Consider the following 16310-nt stretch of genomic DNA (forward strand, 5'->3'; position numbering starts at 1 on the left):
GCTGAAGAATGAGCTTCTTGGATGAAGTAGATACATGAGACTATGCTGGCATCTCCTGTCTGGAGGGGACATGAGAGGGCGGAGGGGGTCAGAATCAGGCCGAATGGACACAAAAATAGGCAGTGGAGGGTAGGAGTATGCTGTCTCATTAGGCAGAGAGCAATTAGGAGTATATAGCAAGGTGTATATAAATTTTTGTATGAGAGACTGACTCGATTTGCAAACTTTCACTTAAAGCACAATAAAAATTTGAAAAAAAAAGATCTCATTCATACAGCTTTTAATGGATGATTAAGTCACTGTTATTTAGACTTCACTGGATACATTTAAAAGAATGATGTCAATATTTATTTTAAAACATGAATATTTACAATATACCAGGAATTATACACTTTGCAAGTATACAAATTCATGATGAAACATTTTAAATGTTAATTTAAAATGTGTGAGGGAAATACATAGAGTTTCTAAGTTCTTTCAGGGCTTACGCGAGCAAAACAAATTTGAAGATCACTGGAGTGGTAGACAGAGCAGGGGCTTTGGAGTTACAAGATCTTAAGATCAAGCCCCAAATCTAACACTTACTAACCAAATGTCCCGAAAGACCTTATTTAACATCTCAGCCCCAGTTTCTCATACTTCAAATGAGACAACTGCTTACAGGGCCATTGTGGGGAAGGCTGAGGTATACAAATGTTAAATGTACAAACATAGGCTATTATATAGAAATCGCGAGTTACAAGTCAACGCTTGATTTTTGGAGACTGACTGGGTATGGGGAGCAGAGGGGAATAGAGGCTGAGTCCCAGGTTTCTAGGTTTAGGTTGCACGGGTAGTGCCGTTAACTGAGGTAAGGGCTCACAGGATATTACAATTACTGAGAGAAAGAACCCAGTTTAGAAGCTAAAAACCTTAATTTATCAAGGCAAACCACTATGTACTACTAGGTCTGAGAAGGGGAAAGTGCCAGATGTGTTCAAAGACAACTATGTAACTGTACTCCCAGGTAAGCACTGTAGAGCTGGCATAAACAAACCCCTGCCAGGAGAATCGTAGGCTCTGATTTTTTTCCATGTCACCTCAGATGTCCAGTTAGGCACTTTTTCATCTGGACATGGATCAACTGCAAAGATATCTCATCTCCCCCTACTAATCAATACACAATCTCTTGACCGGGAAGCCAGGCCCACCAGCGGGGCGCACATTTTGTTAACAGAGAAGCTGTTCTGGGCAAGCTGCCAAAGATGTGAAAACACCACCACTGGCTTTGTCTAAATACAGGCCAAGTATACTCTGTTGATAGGATCTTACAGAGCAAAGCAAGCTACTTGTGAGTATATGGGGCTTTTGTCAAATATGCAGTAATCCCATGTCAATCAACACTGCTTATATTTATAGGCCGTCATTTTTAATAAGGTATTTTCATGTACGTGAGATTGTACTCACATCAGCTTCTCTCCTGCAGATGATAGGGGCTGGTCAGAGGGAAGGGCAGAGAAAGGCGATTTTTTGCGTTTTTGTACTGTCTGCTCAGTTAATGGAAGACTAGGTCTAGAAATACAATCCCATGCTTGGCGTTTTTATGAGGGTTATGAAAAGAAAATAAGGGAGAATGTGAGCACAAAAGACCTTACATATCAAGCCATTAAGGGCTGGTCTAAAAAATTTTTAAAGGAGGTTCAACTAGCATGCTGTATAAAAACTCTTAGGAGTATCTGTCCTCTTTTGTGACTGGCTTCTTTCAATTAACATTATGTTTGTGCGCATTTATATGTAGACTGTTCATTCTCTCTGCTGTGTATTATTCCTGTATAAGAATAAACCACACTTTATTTATCCATTCAACTAGCAATGGACATTTGAGTAGTTTCTAATTTGGGGCAATTATAAAGTGCTGCTATGAACATTCTAGCATGTGCCTTTTGATAAACATATGAGTGCATTTCTGTTAGATACATTCTTAGGAGCAGAGCTGCTGGCGCGTAAGGTTTAGTTTTAGTAGATATTGCCAGACAGTTTTCCAAAGTGGCTGCGTCAATTTATACTCCCACCAGCAGAGTATGAAAACTCTAGTTCCTTTGCCACCCACAATTGGTATTTGTTTTTATAAACATACTTTATAAACAAAAATTTATTTGTTTTTATAAATATAGTTATTATTTATGTATGTAGGTATGCCTGACCTTCTGGTGGGTGTCTAGTATGGCATCTGCTTGTGATCTGAATTTGCACTTCCCTGATGGCTAATGAACTTGAGGAGTTTTTCTCTCAAGTCCCTTCATCTATGGACTCTTTTACTCTCTCTCTCCTTTCCTTTGTAATTTATTTGTTGAAGAAACTGTGACCCCTATTTTTTATGAAAACTTGAGTATAAGCCTGATGGTTGTTGTAGGATTACTGTATTTTGTAGAAGGCCTAGGCTCATTGTGGTTCCATGTGTTAACCTTCACCTTGAAGACACACAGCCGCTGCCCTGGTCAATGAGACTGTTTCCGGGCTAGCCCTAAAGCCCCACCCAGGAGGGAGCATGGTAATTCGGCATTCCAGCAGGGTTCTTTTATCATTTCTTAGAGTTATCAAGGGAAGATAGGAACCCTCTTTCCAAACTGGTGAGAATGCTCAGTGGAAGAGCCTCAGCTCATCCTGGGAAGTCCCAGAAAAGACAATGTGGAGGAGAGGGGAGTTCTACTGTTCACCACCACTAACTGACTGTGTGACCTTGAGGAAATCAGTTCATTTTTCCCAGCTTCGATTTCTCATCTGAATAGCAGGATGGCAAACAAGTTTCATTTTGAGGCCAGCTCCAAGCAACTGGCAGTTGTTAATAGGAGTGCTGTAGAGGGGCTCTGAGGCCAAGTCTAAGCGTAGTGGAAAACAGTGCTGTGGTTAATTACTGGCATGGGAATAGGAGGGTGGAGTGGCAGCATCTGGGCTAGGTATTTTCCACCTTAAGAAAATAATCTCTAAGGACCCTTCTGGCTCTGATATTCTACGTAGTCTGTGTATGGTAAATTCTATTATTCAATATGGTTTGGAAATGGAGCTTTAGGTTAATTATATTTTCTAGGTAAAAGCAATCCCTAATTTTTAAAATAATTAGATTATAGTAGGGCATATTTAATAGCATTATCATAAATATAATTTAATCTTCTAAATGTGATCGTTTTGGTTTTGAGAGAAGGCACTGAAGGGTTTTGCAGGATCACCTGGCCATGATCACAAACATCAATTACCACATTAGGAAAGCCTAAAAATTATTGTTAGTAGAACGTTCTGGAGGCAGTGTGCACATAAATGAGCTAATACTCTATTTGGTGATGGCTAATAAATTATAGAGACCAATCTGTGACTTGAAGGGCATCCTAATAGAAGGGTGGGATAGTCAATTAGCACCACCTACTATTATTTTCTAATACCAACAACAAAAACAAGAAATTGGTTAGCTCCTGTGTTTTGGGAGATGTGTCAAGTCCACAGCAATGCCCCCCCCACCCCCCACCATGAAAACTACCCCTCTTCCTCCACTCCATTCACAGGCATGGGGCTGTGGGGCCTTATCAGTATCTGACTTTGCCCTCTGACCAAAACTGGACCAAAGAGTAACTCTCTTCTGTGAATTTGGGATTAGGGCCAATCTGTCTCCTCTAGTGTTCAACTGGAAAGATGTGTAAACTTGAGCATCTGACATTCTCCACCAAGAGCTATCTATAGTGAGATGTGGCCCAGGAAATGGAATGATTAGCTCCGTTGAGTCTTGACTGTTTTCTGGTTCCAGTCCTGGTGAGGCCTGACTCTACTTCCTCCCCTTCAGTTTGGTGAGATATCCCCGTATCCTTATGTATTACCATCTCAACAGATTCTCTTTGTAAAGTTAGACTAAAAAATATTTCCTCAGCATAGGGGTTATGTTATTGATGCAGGGTTAGGGCATAGGTAGGGATTATGATGAAAACAAAGAGCATAAAAGGCAGATGTCAAAGAAAGAGAAGTGATAAAAGGAAAGGGGAAAGAAAATAAGAGGAAAAGGAAACAATAAGAAGGCAGAAGAGCCACAGAAAAAAAGAGGATGAAAGAGAAGACAAAAACAAGCAAGGAAGGAATGGTAGCAAATTGATGAGACTGCCTACTTGCTCTAAGTCAGAACTTTTAATTTTCCATTAATAAGGAATTGTGTGAATAAACTATGGTACATGCAGTCATAAAAGAAGGAAGTAACTCTATACATACTGATACCGCCATGAGCTACTTATTAAGTGAAAAAAAGTAAGGTGCAGAATGATGTGTGTACAGTATGAGCCTATGTTTCTAAAACAAACAAGCCAATAATCCAACCACTGTTAAGAGTGGTGGTCTCTAGGGAAATAGGATTTGAGGTGATAAGAGAGGTCTTTCACCTTCACTAAATAGTTCAGAATTATTTCAATTTTTTTTTTTTACAATAAACATGTCTTATTTCTTGTAATCACAAAACTCAATAAGAAAAACAAGCAAAAAAAAGATTACCTTGGCTCGGGCCTCCCGGGATGCTTCTGCTTCTGCAGCCATAGCTCTCTGGAGCTGCACAGGGAGTTTCACGTCCTTAATTTCCACACGTTCCACCTTTATTCCCCAGTCATCAGTGGCATCATCCAAAGTACACTGTTAGGAAGAGAGAAGGTAAGCTAAGATTGTTCAGCCCCAGCCCTGATGCCTACAGTGGCTGTATTCATTGGGATATGGAACAGATAAGGCATTGGAGGAGAGTTACAGAGATATCAGTTATCCTATAGAAGAATGCGAGTCCCTGGGAGGTACAAATGGTTAATGCCTTCAGTGGCTAATTGAAAGGTTGGAGGTTCAAATCCACCCAGAGGCTCCCTGGAAGAAAAGCCTGGTGATCTAACTTCTGAAAAATCAGCCATTGAAAACCCTATGGAGCACAGTTCTACTCTGACACACATGGAGTCTCCATGAATCAGAATCAACTCCACGGCCAATGGGGGGAAAAAAAGGAGAAAAACGACGAAGTAGGCGCTGGGGGGTTTGAGAGCCGATCCTGATTCTGTTACTAATAAGCTAATGCAAGGGCTGGTAAACTTTTTCTGAAAGGGCAAGATGGTAATTATTTACTTGTGGTAACTGTCATAACTATTCAACCCTGACACTGACATCAAAAGCAGCCATAGATAATACATAAACAAATGTGTGTGGCTGTGTTCCAATAAACCTTTATCTGCAAAAACAGATGGTCAGACCATGGTACATGGTTTGTTGATCCCTGAGCTAATGTGATTATGTGAGCCACATTATTTCTTTGTGTTTCAACTTCCTCCCATGAGAATGACAGGAATAAAACCATACCATCTATTTCATAAGGTTGTTGTGGGAGTCAAATTAAGATCAGAGATTTCATCCACAATGAAGTGTGTATAAGTAATAAGAATTCAAATTTATAGCACTTTATCTTTTTTGGAACAAGCTGGGTTCAACTCAATATTTGTTACTCAGTTAAAAATGGAAAGAGTAAGAGTCACAAGTGAATTCTATGGACCAAAGCTTTAACAATACCTGCACTATTTTGCTGAACAGCATCTGAACTTTTAGGCTAGAGAAAAGGTTAATACTAATTCTGGAAAAAACAAACAACACTGGGCGGAATAAAAAAACTGCATGTATCTGAGTGTTATTAACCCGTGAGCTGCTAGTGTAAAGAAGTCCCCTTCTATCAAATTTGGGAAAACCTTGCTATGAAGGGAAAAAAGGCCAGTGATTTCCGCACTTGAATTAATAAGGCGCTCTTAGACCACCATTGCCTCTTTGCTTTGTTTTTCAACTTCTGGTATGTAATAGCGCTCCTCACCTGCATGTTGTGTGCAATTTCTTCTCTGTCAGAGAGGATCTGAGAAAGGTTCTTGGTGCCCAGAACATTCCTAAGAGTAGTTTGTGCCAAAAGACGGGTTGCTGAGTCGGCATTAGTGATATTCGCCACAGCCAGGGTTGCATTCTGAACACGGTAATAGACCACGCCATCCACACTGACTGTCACTGAATCCTTGGTGAGGATCTACAAGATGAAGGGAGCAATTTCACACCAGTCAACCAGCTTCTTCTTTAACACAACTGTCAGAAATGTTACTCCATAGAGCATCTTACAACACTAGCTGATTTTCTTGAATAAGGTGTCAGAAAGTTAATTACGTCTTCAAAATTTTTATAAAATACATTAATTTATAAATTCATTTAAGTGTTCAACAAATATTGACAGGCTACTCTGCAGCAGGCACTGTACTAGGTACCAGGGTATTAGGTTTAAAAAGACTTGGTTCTTAATTTCACGGAGCTTGAGGGATCAGGGGAAGCTTTAGAGGACAGAGGGTGGGCAGTTGTGGGTGGCAGATGGGACATTCAAACTGAGTCTTGAGGAAAGAAATAAAAATTTTCTGAGGGTGGGAAGTGGAGCAGAAGAGTATTCTAGGCAGAGAGAATAGTATGTAAAAAGGCACAGAGGTATGGGAGAGCCTAGTAGGGCAGTATTATTGGAATAAAAAGCACACGGGAAATGGTTTTATAGGGCAAGGGCCAGGGAAAAAAATATTTACAGCATGCTACATAAAAATGTTTAACAGGACATACTTTTGTTTTGAACTTAAAAGCTGTCTGAATGAGCAGCTCCAGGAAAATGGTAATTCAAGTTACTTAACCTCTCTGGGACTCAGTTTCCTCATCTGTAAAACAGAGATTAATAATAGTATATATCTTACAAGATTGCTGCTAGAACTAATGAGTTAGTCAAGTGCATAGAATAGTGTCTGGTACATGAGAAGTGCTGTATAAGAGTTGGATTTTATTATATCTTCATCTTGGATAATGATGTTAACTTTGAGTAAAACACCAACTTGGTTAACTGTAATAAGCTAATTCAGACAATAATAAACCATTTCGCTTTGTTTCCAATCCATCCTCTATACTTATGCCACAGTGATCTTTTAATACTTCAGTCCTAATTTCAGTAATCCCTGGCTAAAATGCTTCGATGACTCCCTACTGCCTTCTGGATAAGTCCTTAGTTCGGTAATGCAAGTCCTTTAGCATCTGGCCCTACAATGCCTCTCTGGCCTCATTTCTCCCCACTTCCTTATGCACACATGGCACATCAGACCACATGCAGGTCCCCATATACACCACGTCCATGCCCCCACCTTTTATATGGGTATCTCTGCCTACATGTCCTCTCCTCTCTCTCTCCCTCACAACAACAGACTGGCACATTCGGACTCATCATTCATGACACAGCTCAAGTGTCTCTTTCTCCATGAAACTTCCCTGACACGTTCAGCAGAGGTAAGTACTCTTCCCTTTGTACATCCACCGTACCTTACACTGTAGTGACATTATGTATTTATATGTCTACTTCTCTATTAGACTTTGATTTTGGGGGCAGGGATGGTGTGTGTATATTTGTATCTCTAGCAGTGGCAGAGTGCTTGATACATAGCAGGTGGTCAATAAATGAGAGATTAATTGAAATGAAATGTGGTCCTAAGAAAGGAGCCCTGGTGGTGCAGTGGTTAAGTGCTTGGCTGCTAACAGAAAGTTCAGCAATTTGAACCTGCTGGCTTCTCTGTGGGAGAAAGGTGTGGCAGTCTGCTTCTGTGAAGATTTACAGCCTTGGAAACCCTATAAGCCATTCTACTCTGTCCTACAGGATCGCTATGAGTTGGAATTGACTCGATGGCAATAAGGTCTTTTTTTTTTCATTTGTTTTGGGAGTCCTAGGATATATTGATTGATGAAGAGCAATGGAATGATTCAGGAGACCTGAACTGTAGTCTTCCAAGACCTTCCTGTACCTTCCAAGATAACCTCTAAAAGGCTTTTAAACTGTTTGACCTAGAGATTCCCCATTGTGAGATGGGGGTAATAATACTGCCCAATTGAAACAAATTTCTGCAAAGATTGAATAAGATGTTTGTGAACAGCTTTTGAAAGAACAAAGAGCTGTGTAAAAGGAAGGGAATAAAAATATTTGCTGTGCCCTGGAGGGGAGATGAGAGGGTAGAGGGGGTTAGAAGCTGGTGAAATGGACATGAAAAGCGAGAGTGGAGGGAGGGTTCGGGCTGTCTCATTAGGGGGAGAGTAATTGGGAGTATGTAGCAAGGTATATCTAAGTTTTTGTGTGAGAGACTGACTTGATTTGTAAACTTTCACTTAAAGCACAATAAAAATTATTTTTAAAAAACTTGTGCAAATAGCAGTTTCTATTTATACAACAATGTTATTACATAGCTGATCAGCACTGCCAGGCATCAAAGCAGTAATCTTTCTTTTTTTAGTAATCTAAAAATACTTCTAACTTGGATGAGAAGTGGGGAATTTGTAAACAAATGCATAGTTCTGTCTTGGTCATCTAGTGCTACTATAACAGAAATACCACAAGTGGATGGCTTTAACAAAGAGAAATTTATTTTCTCACAGTCTAGTAGGCTAGAAGTCCAAATTCAGGGTGCCACCTCCAGGCGAAGGCTTTCTCTCTCTTTCTCAGCTCTGGAGGAAAGTCCTTGTCATCAATCTTCCACTGGACTAGGAGCTTCTCTGCACAGGAACCGTGGGTCCAAAGGACATGCTCTGTTCTTGGCACTGTTTTCTTGGTGGTATGTGGTCCCCCACTCTCTGCTTGCTTCCCTTTCATCTCTTGTAAGATAAAAGGTGGTATAGGCCACACCCCAAGGAAACTCCCTTTACATTGGATAGGGGATGTGACCTGAGCAAGGTGTTACTTTCCACCCTGATCCTCTTTAACCACAAGCAAAGATTATGATTTATAACACACAGGAAAATCACAAAATGGAGGACAACTACACAATACTGGGAATCATGGCCTAACTCAGTTGACACATGTTTTTGGGGGACACAACTTAATCCATGACAAGCACATTACCACCTTGTGTGAAAACGAATCCTTTCCCATACTGTGATGAGAAAAGGTGCATCATTTCTAGACGAATTCTTGCCACTGTAACTCTGCCACAGCCAGGGCTCCCTAAAGCGTGGCCTCTCCGCCTACTGTTTATTGTAGGAAGGGTGTTTATCTCCCTTCACAGTAAGTTCACAGGGGATGGGAAAAAGGATTGCTTGCCAAGTTCCAAACCACTCGGCATTTAGCAGCTTGCCGGGGGGAGAGCACAGCTGGAAGGCAGAAGCTTACAGCAACTCTGCCAGATGTCTGCAATGTTTATAGAGAAAGAGTACCCAGCTACCCTGAAAGGGGCTCCCTCTGAGAGTCAGTCTACCCTGAAGGATGGGAAAATATGCAGAGAACACAGCAATACTCTCATCTTGTTCTTTCAATGTGGGTAAAAATTATTTCTGGTATCAATAAATGTGTTTGGATTATAAAGTCTGATGTCACCAATAACTTGGATCAGTACCAGCAAGGAAGTTCCTGGATTTTGTGATAAGAGAAGGCAACATGGCCAGGCTCCATCACCCTGCTGAGCAACTGGCCTTTGGCCAGGAAACACTGACACTATTCTTTTATCCCTCACTTCATCAACTGTTATTATGCTTCCTAAGATACGGATACCAGATGGCCATCACTTCTTCAAGGGCCATACAGGAGCTAATGTAGAATGCACTTAGCATGGAGCTGTGGACCAAGCACTGGGCCAGGAATCCGAAGAGCTGGATTTTAGTCCCAGCCCTGCCACTGTAGTCTGGGGGAACCCCCTTGTCCCGCTGTACCTGTATACTTTCTAGAGGTTCTGCTGCGAGTTTCAACTGCCGTGAAAATATTTATGAAGTAGTCTGAATAATCACAAAATAACTACTAATATAAAGTATTTACAGTATATGGTTTATCTGAAATACTAAGTGAGCAGCTTCTAATTCTTCTAACCAATTATTTAGAATAAAATTAACTTTAAGAAGGAATATTGTGCTAAGTATGATTTTCTATCAGAATCCCGTAGAGAAGAAATGTGGTAGTAAAAATGATCAAGATGACGATGATGCTAAGATTAACATATAATAATAATAGCAGCAAGCACTCATATGTTGTTGTTGTTCTTAGGCACCATCGAGTCAGTTCTGACTCATGGCAACGCTGTGTACAACGGAATGAAACATTGCCCAGTCCTATGCCATCCTCACAGTGTTGTTATGCTCAAGCCCATTGCTGCAGCCACTGCGAAAATCCATCTCATTGAAGGTCTTCTTAGCTGACCCTCTACTTTACCAAGCAGTATGTCCTTCTCCAGGGACCGATCTTTCCTGACAACATGTCCAAAGTAGGTGAGACGTAGTCTCTCTCTCCTTGCTTCTAAGGAGCATTCTAGTTGTACTTATTCCAAGACAGATTTGTTTGTTCTTTTGGCATTCCATGGTATATTCAATATTCTTCTCCAACACCACAATTCAAAGGCATCAATTCTTCTTTATCGTTATTCATCATTCAGCTTTCATATGCATAGGAAGCAACTGACGCCATGGCTTGGGTCAGGTGCACCTTAGTCTTCAAGGTGACATCTTTGCTTTTCAACACTTATATAACATTTACTATTTACCAGGCATTGTTCTAAGCACTCTACATATAATTTCTCATTTAATCTTCACAATAACCCTATAAAGTAGGCCATATTATTATAATCTGAGAAAACTGAGGCATAGAGAAGTTAAGAACTTGATAAAGGTCACACAGCTAGAACACAGTGAAGGCAGTCAGGCCCTAGAGCCTGTGCTCTAACTACTGTACTATGCTGCCTCTCATGGTAAGGCACTTTCACACATGTTATCTCAGTCATTCACAGCGAAAGACCGCCTTACCTCTTGAGGAGGAATATCAAATGAAATAGTTCTCATGTCCACTTTGATGAAGCTATCAGTGCATGGCAGAATAAAAAACAAACCTGCAAAAAAGGTACATGAAGATTATAAAGAGACACAAGCACCTAATCAGTTCACTTCCCCATTCAATTCTAACAGAACCAACCTAATCTACTCAAAAGTCCTCAATTCATTTCAATTAATGGCCCCCTGTGAGCCAGAAGCCGGGAATGTTATCCTTGACTCTTGCTCAGTTCCCACATCAAACTGTCCCCACCAAGGTCTGTGGATTTCACTTATATCTCTCCACTGTGGCTGCCACACATAATTTTTCCCTTGGACCAAAGCAATTGCTTCTTATGTTATCTATTTTTTCTAGCTTCTCTCCTATAATCCATTTTTGGAGCTGCAAGCAGAACAATCTTCCTAAAGTACAAAGTTGTGCATGGTCTGCCTCTCCCTTGCCTCTTCAGCCCTTCCCCTCTCCTCACAACCTGGACTCTAGCTGGACTGAGCTATTTGCAGTTCCTTGAACCTGCAATGCTCTCTTCTACATTGCTTTGTGGCTATTTCTGCTAGAACACCTCTCCTCTGGCTAACATTTTTTCATGCCTCAAGACTCAGTCAAGATGTCACCTCCAGAAAACCCTTGTCTGATCCTACTAGTTTGGGTCAGTCACTCTTCTCTGGGTTTCCACAGCTCTCTGTAATTACTTGATTATAATACTTATTACATGGGATTGTGGTGACCCACCCCTAGATAGTAAAATACTTGAGGGTAGGGCTGTGTTTTAGTCTCCTCTGCATTCCCGGTAGTCTCTAGAATTCTACTGGAACATTAAAAATAAAAAACCAGTTGCTACCAAGTCAATTCTGACTCATGGTGACCCTATGTGTTACAGAGTAGAGCTGCTCTATAGGGTTTTCTTGGCTATAATCTTTATAGAAGCAGATCACCAGGCTTTCCTTCCATAGCACTGCTGGGTGAGTCTGAACTGCTAACACAGTAGAAGCTTGATCAAAACTTGTCAAATGAATGACTGAAAGCCTTTCTTTGGCAGCAACTCTCACTGCTACTTTAGTCCTCTTTCTTTCCCCTACCCCCACCTATACCTTCCATTTTGTAAACTATTCCTGGACTGAGATAATCTTAACAGCTCAAATGGAAAGAGGAGGGGGAGAGAGGAAAGGAAAAGATGACTAAAGTAAACCTGGCTTGTGCCACTGCTATTGTTATACAACTTCTACAAATACTCTTCCAAGTCAACGGAGAAGAGACCCTCATAAGGGAAGTCACATCAATAAAAAGGAAAAATTTCAGTTCTTCAGACAAACCATCCAAAATTCTAATACTGACCAGGTCCTTTGGCTCCTCCTTGTAAAATGCGACCCAATCTAAAAATGATGGCTCTTTCATATTCTTTTATGATCTAGAATTTAAAAAAACCCACAATAATTCAATATGAGGAATATGAATATTTATATGCATAACTTCTTAAATATATAACATTAAATATACAGTATTTCTGCTCTAAACAAGATGCCTATCTTGTTTTTTTCTCTATAATTCAGATAACGTCTATAAATAACATATGCAATGTTTAATTACCATCTCCACAAGCATGATACCTATTAAATTTTTTTTTTTCTTACTGGTTATCAATGCAATAGATATTCATTGTATAAAACTTGGAAAGCATAGAGAAGTACACAAAAACAAATCCATAACCTCACTCCTTAGCTGTTAACATTATTATTTAATTACATACCAAAAACCAAACCCATTGCTGTCAAGTGGATTCCAGTTCATAGTGACCCTATAGGACAGAGTAGAACTGCCCCATAGAGTTTCCAAGGAGCGGCTAGCGGATTTGAACTGCCAACCTTTCGTTAGCAGCCGAGATCTTAGCTACTGTGCCACCAGGGCCTACCACTGGCTAAGGTAAGCCCCTGCTAGGGTTATGAATATTGGAAAAGCTTCCTGCTTGCCACTGGCTCTTCTACCGTGTGCCAGGGACCGGGCAGTGCACTTGCATCCTAACATGCCTAAGTCCTGATAACCTGCTTGTGAAGTGGGTTTGATTATTCTCATCTTAACGAGCGAGGAAACGGCAGCTTTGAGGAATGGTCGCACAGCTAAGATGCAGCTTAAACATTAAAAAAAAAAAAGCTAAAGTCCTCATAGCTTTTCTCCTGATTTCTTCAATTATAATTATAACAAATTTATCTGAAAATGTTTGGGTATATTTTATCTTTTTAGTAATATGTAAATGATTTTTTTTAAATGATAGTCATTTATCAAAGTATTAAGAACCTTAAAAAAAAAAATAACCAGTATTTGTGGGGCACTTACTATGTGCCAGGCATTGTGATAATTACATTTAGACATATTAATTCACTAGTCCTCATAGCAACCCTGTGAAGTTGGTACTGTTATTTCCTTCCACTTCACAGGGTGAGGAAACATTGCAAAGGTCACACAGTGAACAACGGAACCAGCAACCAAACCTAGACATTCTGACTCTGGAGAACTTCTCACAAGGCCATCTCACAGAGATTCCTTACTCCAAAATATTTTAGACGGTGACCCTTACTTTAACCCAGTGGGGAAGGACTGATTGAACAACGGCTAAAAAGAATTTTTCAGATTCCATTATAATAGATGAAATAATAGAGTGAGTTTTCCTAAAGAGAGATGAATAAAAAAGAATTATAAGTCAGGGCCTCTGTCTGGCTCACACACTCACACACATGCATGAACTGGGTTTATATGGGTAGGAGTTGTCCCTTTCCAGGTGTGAATGAAATGTTCTTTACCTTTATGCACATCCATATGGATATTGGGAAAGTGACAACCGTGAATAAGAATGAAACAGCCACCAAAAGCCATCCACAAAGTCCAAGGCCTGTACTGGGGCTATCTGTTGAAAATAAATAATATATAGGCTTATTATTATTAGCATGAGCACCATCAGTTTATTCTTACCATTCACTGGACACCTATGTGCTAGGCATTATCCTAGCTGCTTTACATGAGTTATCGAACCCAGTTGAGAGTGCTGTGGGAGGGACAGTTGCTGTCAGAATTGCTAAAGATGGCAGAGAGAGGAGCTATTCTGGCCTCCGCCTCATGGGAGTCAGCCTTGTGCTTCTGTTCTTGGTTCTCCTTTCCCTTTGTGGGGTTGGAGGAGGTCAGGCACCACCCCAAGCTGTTTTTACACTGCCCCATTGCAAAAAGTTCAGACAAGTGTAAAAAAGGAGGGAAAAATAACTGTTAATCCAGAGATAAATGTATTTTGGTAGTGTATATCCCTCCAACTTTTTCCTTGTGAAAACATAGAACACATTAAAAAAAAAATACAAATAGGAACTATACATAAAAATTTTTAAGCTGTTTTTCTCTTCTCTAGCTCTTGGTCTTTCACTTTCTTTTTAGTTTTTCTAGCTATGTATTTGTGTGTTTTTTTTTGTTTTTTTTTTTTAATCAAAGTTACACTTGCCGAAAGTTGAGAGTCAAATAGTTCTACTAGATTCATTTCCAAAAAAGGTCAGCCCCTGCTCACCTCTTCCAATTTCTCGCTCCCCAAAGGCAACTGCTCTTTGGGCTGAGTATTTCCTTCTATGTTTCTAAATCATATACTTGTGTGGTTACTTCCTGATTTTTTAGTTTTGAGCATTATCCATTGACTTTCTACTATGGAAGAGGATTTAGTTCTGCCGTACCCCTGCCATATACATATGTCCATCCTTCCAATATATTTATATCATAATTTTGGTTAGATAAATATCAAATTTTATATCATTATGAATATGTAAATGCAATTCAAAGCTAAGCCATGTAGTGAAGTATAATTAGTTTTCCTTTCCTGTACAACTATTTTTTTCTAGAGTTAATGTCTTGTTTTTTCTCTTTGCTTAGATTTCAATGTACTTCTCATTGATTCAGCTTCTCAAAAAGGTCCAGGTATCCTAACAATTTCATCTCCTGAAAGAAGTCTCAGCTCCTCCTGTCTGGACTTGTTCTCTCATCTGGTCCGCACAGCTATCATCCTGTGATTGCCTTTCTTCTCATCCTGGGGAATTCCCTTCACCTTCTGTGTCAGGTTTCCTATTTTCTGTATCCAGTGTCTTCCTCTTTTTCAGTTTTTCCTTTCCGTGGAAGACACAGGGACTGAGTAGGCCAAAGGATACTATCACTTTTCTTATCAACCACAGAAGGCTTCTGTTATATTCACAGGAGCTGTTTTAATGACAGGAGGGAGTTAGGCAAGAAGGGAAGAGGTACACCAGTCATGAAGATGGCAGTGAGACAGAACTTTGAATAAATAGGAAGCCAAGAAATAAGCAGAGAATTCTGGCTGGAAAAACAGGAGAAAAGAAAAACAGGCATTGGTGTCCAGTTCAAGCGCCCTAAAACCCAGGATGAAAAACCAGAAATACAGAATGAGTGTCTTGGTTATAGCCCCTGGGTGATGCAAATGGTTAATGTACTCAGCTGGTAACCGAAAGGTTGGCAGTTTGAGTCCATTCAAAGGCACATTGGAAGAAAGACCTGGAGATCTACTTCTGAAAAATGAGTCATTGGAAATTAATTCTATGGAGCACAGCTGTACTCGGACACACATGGGATCTCTATGAGTTGAAATCAACTTGACAGCACCTGTTGATACCTTGGGTATATCTAACTTTGTAATTCTCTGATCCTGTTCATAATGTGAAGTAAATGTTCTCATGCATACTTAAAGTTATCTATATTAATCCTAGATATTTCTAAGCTGCAGTTTTTGGTGTATAGACATATTTGCTGAGAGACTATTCAAAGCAGGCCCACAGTGCTGCTTGTGGAGAAGTTCTATCAGGTCTTGTCACTATCATAACAGATAATAACTGTAGCTGTTCTTGGACAGTTTGCTATACCCTAGGCATTATGTTAAATACGTTAGTCATGTATCTCATTTACCCCTCACAACAGCTCTGTGAGGTAAGTATTTTTAACTCCATTTTATAAATGAGATAACTTTCTCAGGGTCACACGATGAAGGTTTTAGAATTCAAATACATGTCATCGTATTCCAAAGCCCACGTTCTAAGTCAAATCATTCTTCAACTCTTTGCCTCTGAATTAAAAAAAAAAAAATCCTCTCTAAAGATGTTTTGGTGTTTGGAGCACTTTCTCAAGACAAAATCCAAACTGGGAAAGCATGGTAGGAGTTCTAAGGATGAAATGTGATAGTTGTACAGAGGAAGCCCTCTTAATTCCAGCTGCAATTATTTACATCAAAAGACAGTCTCAAGGCTCTCTGCCAGGCTCAGATCTAGGTTTCCAGAGGCAAGTGGATTCTAAACAAGGAACAGATTAACCACAAATACTTATGTGACAGCATTTGGTACTTTCTAAAATATTGTTCCAAGTCTCCCTGATTCCAGGCGAAGTACGTTGCTCTGTGTCCTGAATGAATATACGAGACTATAAGCTAGTCAAGGGCAGGGGTGTTTCATATTCACTGTTA

General features: G+C 40.0%; 1 protein-coding gene across 1 annotated transcript in view; it reads right to left on the reverse strand.

Annotated features, from left to right (window-relative positions):
• STOM (stomatin) overlaps positions 1 to 16310 on the reverse strand; it is a 36729-nt gene that overhangs the window by 4946 nt on the left and 15473 nt on the right. The window contains exons 2-6 of the mRNA XM_049897255.1: positions 13618 to 13721; positions 12158 to 12230; positions 10801 to 10883; positions 5840 to 6043; positions 4504 to 4638 (exon numbers count right to left, since the gene is read on the reverse strand). Coding sequence (XP_049753212.1) covers positions 4504 to 4638; positions 5840 to 6043; positions 10801 to 10883; positions 12158 to 12230; positions 13618 to 13721 — 599 coding nt within the window. The remainder of the gene's footprint in view (positions 1 to 4503; positions 4639 to 5839; positions 6044 to 10800; positions 10884 to 12157; positions 12231 to 13617; positions 13722 to 16310) is intronic.

This window comes from Elephas maximus, chromosome 9 (assembly GCF_024166365.1).
Source record: "Elephas maximus indicus isolate mEleMax1 chromosome 9, mEleMax1 primary haplotype, whole genome shotgun sequence".
Taxonomy (NCBI): Eukaryota; Metazoa; Chordata; class Mammalia; order Proboscidea; family Elephantidae; genus Elephas; species Elephas maximus.